The sequence below is a fragment of the Setaria italica genome, chromosome IX (genome assembly GCF_000263155.2).
Source record: "Setaria italica strain Yugu1 chromosome IX, Setaria_italica_v2.0, whole genome shotgun sequence".
In the NCBI taxonomy this organism is placed as follows: domain Eukaryota; kingdom Viridiplantae; phylum Streptophyta; class Magnoliopsida; order Poales; family Poaceae; genus Setaria; species Setaria italica.
The window spans coordinates 10,165,079-10,179,340 of record NC_028458.1 but is presented as its reverse complement, the minus strand read 5'-3'; the positions used below and the strand labels follow the sequence as shown (position 1 = coordinate 10,179,340).

The following is a 14,262-nucleotide window of genomic DNA, read 5'->3' as shown; positions in this document are numbered from 1 at the left end:
ACTAGTGTTCTAGTTCTCGACTCGGTATTGATACTCGCATTTTATTGAATTTATTCCGGAATTTAACCGACGTTAGAAATAGGATTGCGCGTATGTATTCGTAAGCATACATGTACACGAGCGTTCGTAACGTTCTTCGCAAAAGAAAGCAACCGAGGGATAGATTATGTAATTACAGCTATAGCTACAACTTATGATTGCAACTACGGTCGGTCGCAGAACATTTGATTTGACGAAACTCTTTCGATTCCTCTACGCATCTGCGCAGCCAACTGAGCTACTACATGGGAGCCACAATCATTGCACAAGCACGTGTGAAAGTGAAAAGCGAGAACTTCTCGCCACCAAACAAACACCAGAAACGTGCAGTCAGTAAAGCAGAGGGCCGGCCCGGACCCATTCCGGCCCATCCTAGCCCACCAGCCCCACGAATACGCGTCCGCTACACCGTTGACGTACTCGCGGTCGTCTACATAGCTCACGCGCATCGGCCGTGGGAAACCCTCTCTCTTCCCAGTCCGCTCGTCCACCAGCCTTGACCGCCTCCTCCGCTCCCCTCCGCTCCTGCTCCTCCCCATCCCCCACTCCCCCGCAGGAGCGGCGGCGGCGGCGGTAGTCGGTGGCTAGGTGTATACCTCACCTCGGCGAGCGGCACCGGCGGCGACAAAGGCAAGATGTTCGGGCGCGCGCCGAAGAAGAGCGACAACACCAAGTACTACGAGATCCTCGGGGTGCCCAAGTCCGCCTCCCAGGATGACCTCAAGAAGGCCTACCGCAAGGCCGCCATCAAGAACCATCCCGACAAGGGCGGCGACCCCGAGAAGGTCCGGAACACCCGCGATCCCCTCTCCCATCTCGCGATCTGGTTTTGATCCGATCTGTTGTCACCTCTGGTGGTAGATCGGGGAATCCTGTGTGACGAAGGGTTTCGTGTAGGAATTGACGTTTATGTTTCAACATGCTATTTCCATGGCATGATCACGTGGTAGATTCGTTGGTGTTTCTAGCTGTTTCCGCTGGGATTTGTAGTTCGTTTTCGGTGTGCTAGGTTAGTGGTGGCCGATAAACGATCACGTGATATACAGATGTTATTGTTTTCGTTGTGCCAGGAACATGGGATTCTAGAGAACCTTCTCCCTAGTTCTGGCTGCTAATAAAGGACAGGTTTTTAGTATTGGGGAGAAGGATTGGTAATCTGCTGGAGATGCTCTAATAGATACATAGATAAGGAACTATGTATAGTTCTTCCTTGTTCGTTAACATAATATTGTCTCAGGTGATGGAAATGTGTATAGCTGGTGTTTTAACCTTATTGTTTTTGCACTGGATGTTGCTCCATTTTGCACTACGTGTTGCTTATGTAAGAAGAACTTTGCATATGAAGTCGTTTCCATGTTTTGGGTGTGGAGGATTTCCATTTCCTTCTGCATTGTGATCAGTTGGCAAGATCAATATTTATCTTAGTAGTAGGTATATCATCCTAGAACTAGAGGGGGTGAAGTTGTGGTTACATCGCGTCCAAGATTGGTACTATATAGTGATTGTGTTACTATACTGTCATGGGAAGTTAGTTTATGATTTACCCTGCTGGATGTTCAGTGAAGCATCTGCGCTTATCTAAAAGGTGCTTAATATCTGTTTACTTTACCCCACTGATACAGTGTGCCATGTCTCTTGGAAATAAATGCACTCAATTATAGGACTGGCACCAATGGAGTAGCATTTTCAGTATCCTGTTTAGTCACATTGGACCACTGATGTGCTTGTACGTTGCTAAATCCCCTGCTGGTAGTTTCATGAAGGGTGGCTCCCATGCAGTCATTACTGAAATCTTTGCAGGCATTTATCACATGGAATGAGAGATAACGATATGCATCTGTGCGTCTGTTTCTTGACTAAAGGAATTTTTTATTGCCCTTCTGATGCTCCCATACTTTATATCTCTCTGTTACATAGGTAGTGATTTTAGATCTTGTAAACTTCAGATGGTATGGTATAATCATCTGGAGATCATTAATTTCCTGCACCTCCTATATTAGCAAGCATGCACAGAGATCATGTAAATATGGCAGATGACAGGCTTTTTTGTTTTTCACTTTTTGTGGTGTTACATTTTTTTTGAGAGGGGGGGGGTTGGCAGCTATTATATAGTGTTTCTACCACATATTTTCCTGCCAGCATATTGTAGATGCATGTATGTATATATTATAACAATGGTGGTTTACGTAGATGTCTGATGGTTCTATTGTAATTGAAAAATGAATATTGAAAGTTGTAATTGGGATTGGTAGCTGTAAAAATATGTGCTCTTTTTTATGCTGTTTCACTTTCTCTGTTAAATTTATGTATTGATTCCTTTATATTAATCTTTATTTCAGTTCAAGGAGCTTGCACAAGCTTATGAGGTTTTAAGTGACCCAGAGAAGCGTGAGATTTATGATCAGTACGGTGAAGATGCCCTCAAGGAAGGAATGGGTGGAGGAGGAGGCCATGTCGATCCATTTGACATCTTCTCATCATTCTTTGGACCCTCTTTTGGAGGTATTGTTTGATTGTACCCATGTTCTTCTGTGACAACCCTTGTGGCTGTGCCCTTTTTGTTGATGCGATAAATGTCTTTTGAATGCTTTTCTCACAGGAGGTGGTGGCAGCAGCAGAGGCAGACGGCAAAGGAGGGGAGAAGATGTAGTGCATCCACTTAAAGTTTCTCTGGAAGATCTTTACAATGGTACCTCAAAGAAGCTCTCCCTCTCGCGCAATGTTATCTGCTCGAAGTGCAAGGGGTAAGTGCGGCCAGCCCCCTCCTGATTAGCCAAGCATTTTCGAAATCCTTTTTGCTGATTGTGCAATTTGTGCTTCCTTGTTTATTTCAGCAAGGGCTCCAAGTCTGGTGCTTCAATGAGGTGCCCAGGTTGCCAGGGTTCAGGTATGAAAGTCACCATCCGCCAGCTGGGGCCTTCCATGATACAGCAGATGCAGACGGCTTGCAATGAGTGCAAGGGGACTGGAGAGAGCATCAATGAGAAGGATCGCTGCCCAGGGTGCAAGGGTGAGAAGGTTGTTCAGGAGAAGAAGGTTCTGGAAGTTCATGTTGAGAAGGGGATGCAACACGGCCAGAAGATCACCTTCCCCGGTGAAGCTGATGAAGCGGTATGGTTTGTTCAACAATCAGCATGATAAAATGTCGAACATGCTTTTGATGATTTCAGAATTATATAGTATGCTACCTTTGCTTGCAGCCTGATACTACCACTGGAGACATTGTATTCGTCCTCCAGCAGAAGGATCACTCCAAGTTCAAGAGAAAGGGTGATGACCTTTTTTATGAGCACACATTGTCTCTGACTGAGGCTCTCTGTGGGTTCCAATTCGTTCTTACACATCTGGACAACAGGCAGCTTCTCATCAAGTCAAACCCTGGTGAAGTTGTTAAGCCTGGTAAGGCCTCGTATATCTGCGTATCTTAAGTGGCACCTTGTACTTTTGCAGCTTTATTTGTTGGTGATCTTTGGTTGATAAATCTGAGCAGACCAATTCAAGGCGATAAACGATGAGGGGATGCCAATGTACCAGAGGCCTTTCATGAAGGGCAAGCTCTACATTCACTTCACTGTGGAGTTCCCTGACTCGCTGGCGCCAGAGCAGTGCAAGGCTCTTGAGGCGGTTCTTCCACCAAAGCCTACGTCCAAGCTGACAGACATGGAGATAGATGAGTGCGAGGAGACCACTATGCACGACGTGAACAACATCGAGGAAGAGATGCGCAGGAAGCAAGCTCATGCTGCCCAGGAGGCGTACGAGGAGGACGATGATATGCCTGGAGGTGCTCAAAGAGTGCAGTGTGCGCAACAGTAAGGAGCCTGCAGGGTTTGCGCGAACTTTTGGACCCAATGTTATCTCTCTGGTTTTGGTTTTGTCGTCGGAGTTATGAAACAGGGAAGCAGCTGCTGATTCTGATTCGACCCCTGTAAGAGGGGGAATGTATCCCTTTTTGCTGTAACTGAAAAAATGCTACCCAGGCGTAGGTGGCTACTTGTAACTGTTTTGTGAGACTTTGTAGGGTGCTTTCTATATAGGCAACTTAATGTTTGCTGATGGTACAGTATGAAGCACATTAGAGTGCAATGACTCGATTACCTGACGGCATCGCCGTTCTGCATCGAAATATTTTATTCGGCTGGATGCTGTTGATCGTGTGACAAATTTACAACCATGCAATGGCCTCATCGATGCAGATTATTATAAGGTGCCTCTGTTACACAAGATACTGGCAATGCCAGGTCGACGGCAGGCTGATTACAAGCATTGAGTTTGCGGCGCAAGAGCGAGCAAGCATTGGCTAGCGTCGCTGGACCGTGACATAGAGCCTGACGCCGAGGGAGCAGTAGTTGCCGACGGTGCAGACGTAGTAGCGCACGCCGGTGGAGTCGAGCGGGACGGCGGCGGGTCCGGCGCGGAAGATCTGGTAGGGGTCGTCGGCGGTGCACTCCTCGTACTCCCGCCGCCCAACCTGCACCACGTCGTGGAACCCCGTCTCGAACCTGAAAACTGGGCACGGCGCAGGAGTGGGATGCGTCAGCGTCAGCAGAGAGATAATGTGGCGACGGACTGACTGACTGACTGACTGACTGACTGGGACCCACCGAGGGTGTCGCCGACGAAGAACGTCCTGTTGTCCGCCCAGGCGCGGTACAGCCCGGCGCTGGGCGGGATGCACCACCCCGAGCCCCCGACGACGTGGTCGGCGGCGAGCGCGGGCGGCGGCACGGCGAGGAGGCAGGCGGCATGGAGCGTGGCCAGGGCCGCGCCGAGCATCCCCATCATCATCGCGGATGGGCGGATGGCCGAACGCAAGCGAGCGACGCAAAAATAAGAGAACCGCTCCGCCACGGCGCGCGAAGAAAAGGGAAACAGAACCGTCACGGCTTTGGAGTTTGGAGAGGCAAGTGGAGCGGTTGCTGACTCGTGGTAAACTGGTAACCGCACCTGCTGGCTTCTGAGTCGTGGCATCGATCTTCTGCTTCTTTCTGTAGGTTGTTACGTGCGAGTATGTGCGATTGGGACTGCCGCCTCCCAAAATTTCGACACTGCACTTTCGTTGCATATCTCTTGATGTAAAAAAACAAGTACTGGTCAAATTAATGGCAACTTTCCCAATCGAAAAGCTGCAGCAGACGTTGTCGCTGTCGCAGGGGGGAAATAGAGCAACGCATCAGATTAATCGAGAATCTGCGGGGCCATCGTTGTCGTCGTCGTAGGAGATGCAGGTGCGAAAGTGCCCAACAAACCGAGGTCGTCCGGTCCAGGCCCCGCGCCCTGGCGAGTCGGCCGTTTCGATTCTGAACCTCCGTTTCCTCGAGGAAACTACGGCGCAGGTCGCTCGCAAGGTCGTCACTCCAGTACTCCACTCGGATCTGTAGAAGATCCCAGGGGCCAGGACCAATTGTCTTGGCCTGTGTTCGCCAGGGATCAGCCGACCACGCGGATTCCGCCTCTGCTTGCTTGACAGGGGGGAGAGGGGTGATTGGTTGCATGAAAAACTCTCGCGGATCGCGAGTCCAACGACCGTACAAAACAAATGGCTGGCAGGTCCATCGCATTCTAGAAACCGCACGGCCAGAAGGTTCTCCACCGGCCGGCATTGCCGTGTGGTGCTCAAGAAACAAAAGGGCAAAAGGCAACTGAACTAGCCCTTTCGATTGCCCAAGTTCTGACGTGAAAACAATTGCGCCCGCCCGCCCTGCAAGAAAGGAGGAAATCAGCGGAAGCTTTCTAGGAACAACACCCATCGCGTTCTCTCTCTACACACTCGTGAAATGAGCTTACCCTATATATCAGCAGCTGCCAGCGAGAACGCGAGAGTAGAAAGAAAAGCCAGGACGCGTCGAGTGCCGCCGCCAAGAGCATACACGCAGCATGAGCATGAGCCTCGACGCCGCGACCGCGGCCGAGGTCGCCGCGGTGGTCGCCCTCGCGGTGCTGATCGTGGCCATCGCCGCCGCCTCCGCGGGCGCCTGCGCGGGGCGCGCCGCCGCCGCGGTGCACGACATCGAGCGCGCGCTCGGGGCCGACACACTCGTGAGGTACGACCAGGCGAAGGCGGCCTTCAGGAGCAGGAGGGCTTCGGCGCCGTCGACGGAAGGGAAGGAGAACGTCGAGGAGGAGGAGGCGCCATCCTGCGCCTTCTGCCTGTCGGAGTACTCCAGGGCGGACGAGCTCGTGCGGGTGGTGCCGGCGTGCCGGCACTTCTTCCACGCGGAGTGCGGCGTCGACGCCTGGCTCCGGAAGCGCGGGACCTGCCCGCTCTGCCGAGGCCGCGTGACGCCGCTGCCGAGGCTGCCGAGACCGGAGTGCCCGCCGTTGCCGGCGCGAGCGCGCGGCGACGCGTGGGTATCGCGGTAGGGAGTCAATCTGCTTGGACATTACATTAGGTCGCCCTTTTCATCAATTGTTGATTCTTGATTAGCTGTTAGGATTTTGCAGAGCTGTTTTTTTTTTTTTGCTTTCGTTGCCTCAAATTTTTGTGTCGATTCTTCTACTCTGTACTGGATATGTCTGGCGAAAGCCTTACGGGCAGCCAAGATTATTCATTGCAGATGGGCAAGATTACACCCTGCGGTCTGCGGAGTGCGTGCTGACACTTGATGAGGAGATGTCGTGCAGGCAGGCTAGTGTGAGCTCTCGACCGTGACGCCAAGGCTGCAGACCAAGCAGTACACGCCGGCGGCGGCGGCGGCGGCAACAGGGACGCCGACGGAGAAGGTTTTGATGCGGTTGCCGCTGGTGGCGCAGCCCTCGCGCTCCCTCCTGCACACCTTCACCGCACCGCGTCGTGGAACCCCGTCTCGAGTCGCGCCCAGGAAACCCAAACACAGACACGGCAACAGGACAGGCGTGGCCGGCCGCGAGGGCGGAGCGAAGCGAAGCGCGTCGAGGAGGAGGAAGGAGCCATGCAGGAGCGTCGTCGATGGCAACTTCCCGCCGTCGACGCGATGTCCCTCCGCGGGGAGCAAAGGAAGATAGCTGCTCTGCCGACTGCCGCAAAGACCCTCTGGCTGGACCCTCTGTTCTTGATCGATCGTTGACAGATGCTGGCGTGTCTTTCGTTTCCCAAAAAAAAGGGTATTTTTCTCTGCAAGTCGTCGTGTCACGGCGATCGGTCCACAACGCGCCGCTCCTCTGTTCTGAACCCTCTTCTTTCGCCGGAGGCCGAGACCGCGACATGTCCCGGCGACCCGGCCCCCGGGGAGGGGGGATCAAGCTCGGATCGCTGCCGACGACTTGCCGAGAGGAACCGGCGATCCCGCCATCACAAGTCGCGGTCTAGTGCCTGCCGTCGCCGCGTGCCACCGTGTCGCCGACCGTGATCGCTAGCGGCCGAACCTACCCGCTGGGGGGTTTCCGTCTTGATCAGGCAGGCTTGTTTTACTTGAGGGGTCAACTGGCGTTCTAGAAAAACTTAAACATCAGGGTAATGGGTCAGAAGCAAAAGCCCCTTTTCGTCGAAAAATTGCTCCCCCAAATGTTCTCACGTAAGACAATTGGGCACCAACCTACCTCTACCTTAAGGAATGGATGAAGACAGCAAGAAATCCTCCGAAACTTTCTAGGAACAATCCACCCCTCTGTTCTCTTCTCTCGCATCCCCTGTTGATGACTTGGTATGGAAGCTAGGTCAAAATGAACACTTGTCATCGAGCTCAGCTCGTGTGTTTATATAGCAGCAGGCAGCAGCTGCAAGAACGAACAAGACAGCTACTTGTCGCCGCGCCGGCACCGCCCACCAAGCAGGCAAGCGGCATGACCCCCGACGCCGCGTTCGCGCTGGAGATCGCCGTGGTGGCCACTTTGGTGGTGCTCGTCGTCGTCATCGTCGTCGCCTCCTCGGGCGGCTGCGACTGCGAGCAGCCTGCCGTCGGCGCGGGCCGCGCCGGCGCCGCGGTGCACGACGACGTCGAGCGCGCGCTCGGGTCCGACACGCTCGTGACGTACGAACAGGCGAGGGCGGCGTCCGGGAAAGGGGGCGGCGGGACGGCGGGCAAGAGCTGCGCCATCTGCCTGTCCGACTACGCCGCCGGGGGCGACGACGAGCTCGTGCGGGTGCTGCCAGCGTGCGGGCACTTCTTCCACGCGGGGTGCGGCATCGACGGTTGGCTCCGGGCGGTCGGGACGTGCCCGGTCTGCCGCGGCGAGCCGTGGCCGCTGCCGAGGCAGCCCAGGCCGGAGTGCGCCCCGATGCCGCCGCGAGCGAGCCGCGCCACGGGTGATCTGCCGTACCGGGCGAATCAACTCCTCCTTCCACTGTTTGATTCTTGATTACCTGCTAGGATTGTTGATCGTCTTGTTTGTTATTATCTGCCCAATGGGCAATATCTGAGAGAAAAAATGGCCATTGCATTCGAGAAAGAACAACGTCATCCACCGGGACATAAAGCCCGGCAACATCCTCGCCGGCGACGGCCATCGGGTCCTCAAGATCTGCGACTTCGAGCTCGCCATGTCCATGTCCTAGGCGCCGCCGCATGAGCCGGCCGGTGGCCTCGCGCCTCTCGTTTCCGCCGTCGTCCGCCGAAGCCGGTGAAGACCAGGAGAAGCCCTCCTCGGTGTGGGAACTGGGAAGCCCTCGTCGCCGCCGGCGGGAGGAGAAAGAGCGGTGCCTCTGTAGTTACCGTGGACTATTTTAACATAAACCGCCCGCGGTCCAATTTAGAGCGGTTTATGAATCGCGATCCAATTTAGGACGTGTTAAAATAGTCCACGGTATTGTTCATAGGACCCTGTATTGGATCGTTACGCGATCCGATATTTTGTGCAGTACCCTCTAATTTGGGTCCAATATGTTTTCAAACCAGTCCCTCATTTTCCATCTGCTGAGTGCCGTGTTCTCCAATTCCCTTCCGTCAACAGCGCAGTGGCGCTCGCTCCAAGACGCTGCGGTGGCGCCCCAAGGTAGTATAAAGAGCTCCGGAACGCCCGCGGTTGCCGCCCGATGGACACACTGCCCAACGGATGCTCTTCCAGTGGAAGAGCGTCTCCGAACCGCCGCCTCCTCCTCGTGCGCCTGCGAGCCTGCCGCCGGCGCGGTGCACGACGACGTCGAGCGCGCGCTTGGTGCCAACACGCTCGTGACGTACGCCCAGGCGAAGGTGGCGGCGGGACTGCGGGCAAGCGCTGCGGCATCTGGCTGTCCGACTACGCTGCCGGGGGCGACGAGCTCGTGCGGGTGCTGCCGTGCCCGCACTTCTTCTACGCGGGGTGCGGCATCGACGGGTGGCACCGGGCGGGCGGGACGTGCCCGGTCTGCCGCTGCGGAGACCAGAGCGCGCCCCGATGCTGCTGCGAGCGGGCGGGGCCACGGTTGGCCCGCCGTACCGGGCGAATCAGCTCTGGTTTCCACTGTTGACTCTTGATTCTTGATCACCTTATTTCGTTATGCGCCCATTGGGCAATACCTGAGGGGAAAAAATGGCCATTGCATTCGAGAAAGAAAAAAAGTGGTCATTACTTTTTGAGCAGGGAATGGAGAATTAGGACCTGTTTGGCTCTAACTTGTTAAAGTTTAACACCCGTCACATCGGATGTTTGATACTAATTAGAAGTATTAAATATAGACTAATTACAAAACTAATTGCACAGTTGGAGTGCAATTCGCGAGACGAATCTATTAAGCCTAATTAGTCCATGATTTGACAATGTGCTGCTACAGTAACCATTTGCTAATGGTGGATTAATTAGGCTTAATAGATTCGTCTCGCGAATTAGTATAGGGTTCTGCAATTAATTTTATAATTAGCTCATGTTTAGTTCTCCTAATTAGCATCCGAACATCCGATGTGACACTGTTAAAGTTTAGCACCTCGTATCAAACACCCCTTTAATCTCTGCAATTGGTTGAAATTTTACATTATATTTTTACATAGGGAAAACAACTGCCAGTTGAGTTGACTAGGTAACGGTGTGATGTTGAAGTTGGCAGAGTAGTGAACCTAAGCTACTACTTGTTTTGCTCTATAAACAACGACTAATCTGCTGTTGCCAGACACGGAATCGCAGTTGGTAGTCGTCTCTTCTGCACGCGGATTTGACCCATTTCCTGTGACAGTTTCCTTTGGAAGCACACCCGGTCCGTAGCTTCCTAGGAAATCAAATGTAAACTCCGGGGTATTTGATACGAGGTGCTAAACTTTAACAGTGTCACATTGGATGTTCGGATGCTAATTAGGAGAACTAAACATGAGCTAATTATAAAATTAATTGCAGAACCCTATGCTAATTCGCGAGACGAATCTATTAAGCCTAATTAATCCACCATTAGCAAATGGTTACTGTAGCAGCACATTGTCAAATCATGGACTAATTAGGCTTAATAGATTCATCTCGCGAATTACACTCCAACTGTGCAATTAGTTTTGTAATTAGTCTATATTTAATACTTCTAATTAGCATCCAAACATCCGATGTGACGGGTGTTAAACTTTAACACGTTGGAGCCAAACAGGCCTAGAATCATCGGCCAAACATTCGACGGACGCCGGCTCTGACTCGAACTGGATTAATATACTTGAAGCTCTCGTGCGCAGATCAACCGAAACGGGGCCAAGGTGACCATGGGACGCGGCTTAACCTGCGTGTACCTACTGCCTCAAGGCAAAGGCATATTCATGGATGGGAGAGCAGGAAATCCTCTGCAACTTTCCACGACCAACCCACCTACCTCTCCGTGTGTGATGAACTGATGATAGCTTATCACGAGGCTAAAACAAACACTCGCCAACGAGCTCAGCTTGTATATAAAAGCAGCTGCTGCACCTGCACGGACGAACCAAAGATAAAAGAAGCTCTTGTCGTCGTTGTACCGCCTGGCGAGCAAGCAGCATGGCCCCCGACGCCGCCTTCGCGCTCGAGCTCGCGGTCGAGGCAGTGCCTGCCGATGCCGCCGCGAGCGGGCGGCGCCGCGGCGGGCCGGGCGTAGTTGGTGAATTTTGATTAGTTGTTAGGATTTTTGCAGAGGAGAAGGAGAGATTACTCCGAAGGCACTTTACTTTAGAGGTGAAATAGTGCGATTCAAAATTTTGCGAGAAAATCTATGTAAGCCCTTTCCTTCGAGAAAAAAAAAGAAAAAACTATGGGTCTCTTTGATAAGGCTTCTCAAAGAGATTCTCCACCGATTTTTGGTGAAGCCCTACTAAAAGAGCAACTTCAAAATTGCTCCACCACTGAAGCCGGGGAGAAGCCACAAAACGGTTTAAACTAAAGAGAGGAGAACAAAAGTGGCTTCACCAACTTCTCCTCCCTCTCCAAGTATTAATTGATCATAAAATTACTTACATTGCTATTGAGAAGCTGTTTTACCAAACATTTTCTAAAATAACTTCAGCTGCACTAGAGAAAACCACTCCACTAAAGGAGTCGGAGCTGTTTTGGTAGGAGTCGGAGCCCTACCAAACAGGTCTATATACGCCTTTCTCATCCTATGTAAGCCTTTTCCTTGAAAAAAAAAGTATGTAAGCCTTGCTGCACCACTTCCTTTTCTTTTGTTTTTTTAAAAGAATAGGTTTCCCGGTTTCTCTAAACGTAGCATCCAGTCAAGTCATAAAGCGTATTAGAGGTGCGTCCTCAAACTACGTTTTCCAGTATCTCTGACGATTCTTGTATTGGATTGTAGCAGTGATCAGTGGGCAATTTGGGACACGGAAATGACCAATTGCAATTACAGAGTTACTATTAACTTCTTAATGTTCGTTTCAAAAACATTAACTTCTTAGCGGCAAATTTGTGCAGTTATCAACTTGTAAAACTCGTATCATGATTCATGATCACTCATTTTCAAATGTCGCATTACATTATGCGCAGGGAGAAAAGTTCACTAGTAAGAGTTGGCCATATGATGACGTGATGTTAAGGGGGCAGGTTAGACCGAGTTTTTATGTCTTTGAACAATGACTAATCCGCTGGGCATGCGTTCATGCTTGCATGTGAACTCTACCGTTACGATTTTTTTTTTACGATTCCTTGAAAGACACAAGAACACAACGCAGATGGAAGGCCTGGGTTCTTCAAAAAGAAGAAAAATAGGGAAAAAAAGGGAACAATCTTCGATCCTTCTTTTAGCATTGTGACAATAATGGGCAATGGGCAATTAGCGAGAAAAATGGCCAATCATTTTTATATGATGAACGGACGATTAATCTTTGTAACTGATATCGACATATCGTGCGTTCGCAATTACTTCTTGGGGAATTTGACGTACATATCACTCTTTTTAATTACTAGCTGATGACGTGGTGCTAATGGGTCAGATTAGACCAGTTGTTCCTCTATAAACAACGACTAATCTTGTTTTGAACACATAGTCTGGTAGTCTGCGTGTGGACTTGACCACTTGTAGTTACAGTTTTCTAACGACTACTTGAAAGCCACAATCGATGTCTTTTGCGGACAGAAATCCAACTGACGTGTATAATTCTGCTACTAAACACCACGTCGTTTCTGTCATGCGCAGCACAGTCCCGCATTGATCATAACAATTCTACTAGTTGTTTCCCTTTTGCCTTCCTTTCATTTTTGTAGTTTCTACGAACAGATTCCAATGCCATCAGGAATTAGAAAAACAGAGCGTGCATTGCAGCATTCCATCAATGACAGGCTTCGTGCTGGCCTGGCAGGAGCCGTGAGGAGGAAAGATGACACACATTCATACTGTATCAATCAATTTTTGACAGGACCATCATGATTTAGCCCAGCTTGTACAGTACCCGAAGTTGCAACATTATTTTTTAGGCGAATTGACAGAGAACGAAGCTCACAAGCTTCTCTGCAAATGCAAACGCATCCACGAGCCGCTGGTGAGGCGGCAGCGTCAGCACCATGGCAGGCCGCAGGCTGCACGGGCATCGCGGTACGGCGCCGCTTCACCCGCCGCGGCCCGTCATCCTCCCTCCTCCGCATGAGTGCATGACCGCATGCCGCTTCCTCTTTTTGCCCGACAGCGACGCCGACACCAAGTTCTTGCAGAATGATCTACGCTCTCTCGGGCTCGCATTGGATTAAGACCTGAAGCATCCATTCAGGCCTATCATTCGCCAGACGCCGCCGGCTCTAGCTAGCCTGAGTTAGATTAAGACTTGGAGCTCCGGCGAGCAGATCAGCTAAATGTGGGGAACGTGATCACGGACGGGACGAGGCGTAACCCGAAAAGAATACAGGGGCTCAAGGCCACAGAACCAGCGGCCTCTCCTTCCTGTCGAGAAGTTTCAGTGCTGCTACCTATACTGCTTTCTTCAGTCGGGCTGCCTGCAACTGCAATGTTATCAAGCTAATCCATGGAGTCGAAATGGAGGAAGCGAAATTACAACAATTCAAATGCACCTTCCAATTATCCACGTTTTGAGAAAGCGGGGAATTCTCTAAAAATTTCTAAGAACAGCTCCACCTAACGGCTAATGCGCGTCTTTTTTTTTCCTTAGTTTTTGAAGAAAGCGCAGGAGGCCTGAAGTTGTTTGCAATTTAATTTCTTCCAACGTACGGCGACGTCTCAATTTATAGCACCCACAGACAGGAACGCAGCGCGCCGAGCAAGATATACACTAATGACTAATTAAGCTGCTCCACAACCGGAGCAGAGAGGAGGAGGAGGAGGTATGAGCGCCGGCGGTGCACGACGACGATGTCGAGCGCGCGCTCGGGGCCGCCACGATCACGACGTACGAGGAAGCAGCGGCAGGGATGGCGAGGCCGTCACCGGAGGGGAAAGCGGACTGCTGCGCCATCTGCCTGACGGAGTACGCCGGGGGCGACGAGTTGGTGCGGGTGGTGCCGGATGTGCCCGCTCTGCCGGGGAAGGTTCTGGCCGCTGCCACAGTGCCCGCCCATGCGGCCATGGCACCGCGAGACGGCGGCGACCGCTGTTAAGGCGTCCACCGCGCCACCGGCCTGACCGTGGCCATCAAGCGCCTCGCACCGGCCGACGCCGACAGCCAGACCATAGCCATGAAGCACCTCGCCGCGGCCGACGCCGGCACAGCGCGTCTTCTTCCGAACGAGCCGTCCGCGGCGCACTCCAACGGTCGTCGGTGTCCCACCGGGGGTCGTACAAGGGGTCGATAGATGTATAATCGAGCACGAGCTCGAAATAAAGAAGGGCGCGTAACCAAAAAACAGAAACTCCAGAAAATGTCAGAAGAAAAAGCGCAGGCTGTAAAATTAGAGGTTCAAGACTTCCTTGATGCGAATGTCATACGCCCGGTCATGTACCTGGAATGG

The 14,262-nt window shown here is 52.0% G+C and overlaps 5 protein-coding genes across 5 annotated transcripts in view; 4 read left to right on the top strand and 1 right to left on the bottom strand.

Annotated features, from left to right (window-relative positions):
* The first annotated feature begins 495 nt into the window (after positions 1 to 495).
* LOC101776188 (dnaJ protein homolog) lies at positions 496 to 4,196 on the top strand. Its single transcript, XM_004982247.4, has 6 exons — positions 496 to 824; positions 2,379 to 2,541; positions 2,639 to 2,783; positions 2,874 to 3,150; positions 3,240 to 3,438; positions 3,530 to 4,196. Exons 1-6 carry the CDS (start codon positions 675 to 677, stop codon positions 3,853 to 3,855), a joined length of 1,260 nt encoding a protein of 419 aa, XP_004982304.1. The 5' UTR covers positions 496 to 674; the 3' UTR covers positions 3,856 to 4,196.
* Positions 4,086 to 5,021, bottom strand: LOC101777305 (umecyanin). Its single transcript, XM_004986291.3, has 2 exons — positions 4,644 to 5,021; positions 4,086 to 4,548 (listed from the first exon to the last, which is right to left on the bottom strand). The coding sequence occupies exons 1-2, from the start codon at positions 5,008 to 5,010 to the stop codon at positions 4,340 to 4,342; spliced, it is 576 nt and encodes a 191-aa protein (XP_004986348.2). The 5' UTR covers positions 5,011 to 5,021; the 3' UTR covers positions 4,086 to 4,339.
* Positions 5,022 to 5,731: 710 nt separating this feature from the next.
* On the top strand, positions 5,732 to 6,431 carry LOC101776900 (probable E3 ubiquitin-protein ligase ATL44). The gene has a single exon (XM_004986290.4). The coding sequence runs from the start codon at positions 5,917 to 5,919 to the stop codon at positions 6,400 to 6,402; it is 486 nt and encodes a 161-aa protein (XP_004986347.2). The 5' UTR covers positions 5,732 to 5,916; the 3' UTR covers positions 6,403 to 6,431.
* A 1,238-nt stretch (positions 6,432 to 7,669) lies between these two features.
* Positions 7,670 to 8,842, top strand: LOC101776492 (putative RING-H2 finger protein ATL69). Its single transcript, XM_022823486.1, has one exon. The coding sequence runs from the start codon at positions 7,681 to 7,683 to the stop codon at positions 8,314 to 8,316; it is 636 nt and encodes a 211-aa protein (XP_022679221.1). The 5' UTR covers positions 7,670 to 7,680; the 3' UTR covers positions 8,317 to 8,842.
* A 4,883-nt stretch (positions 8,843 to 13,725) lies between these two features.
* Positions 13,726 to 14,262, top strand: part of LOC101775685 (putative cyclin-dependent kinase F-2) — an 11,338-nt gene continuing 10,801 nt past the window's right edge. The window contains exon 1 of the mRNA XM_022829657.1: positions 13,726 to 13,886. Within this exon, the coding sequence (XP_022685392.1) occupies positions 13,726 to 13,886 (161 nt within the window). The remainder of the gene's footprint in view (positions 13,887 to 14,262) is intronic.

Coding starts and splice junctions, on each gene's coding strand:
- LOC101776188 (XM_004982247.4), top strand. CDS start 675: ATGTTCGGGCGCGCGCCGAAGAAGAGCGACAACACCAAGTACTACGAG. Junction 3,151..3,239: donor CCGGTGAAGCTGATGAAGCG/GTATGGTTTGTT, acceptor CTTTGCTTGCAG/CCTGATACTACCACTGGAGA. Junction 3,439..3,529: donor TGGTGAAGTTGTTAAGCCTG/GTAAGGCCTCGT, acceptor AAATCTGAGCAG/ACCAATTCAAGGCGATAAAC.
- LOC101777305 (XM_004986291.3), bottom strand. CDS start 5,010: ATGCCACGACTCAGAAGCCAGCAGGTGCGGTTACCAGTTTACCACGAG. Junction 4,549..4,643: donor CTTCGTCGGCGACACCCTCG/GTGGGTCCCAGT, acceptor CGCCGTGCCCAG/TTTTCAGGTTCGAGACGGGG.
- LOC101776900 (XM_004986290.4), top strand. CDS start 5,917: ATGAGCATGAGCCTCGACGCCGCGACCGCGGCCGAGGTCGCCGCGGTG.
- LOC101776492 (XM_022823486.1), top strand. CDS start 7,681: ATGAACACTTGTCATCGAGCTCAGCTCGTGTGTTTATATAGCAGCAGG.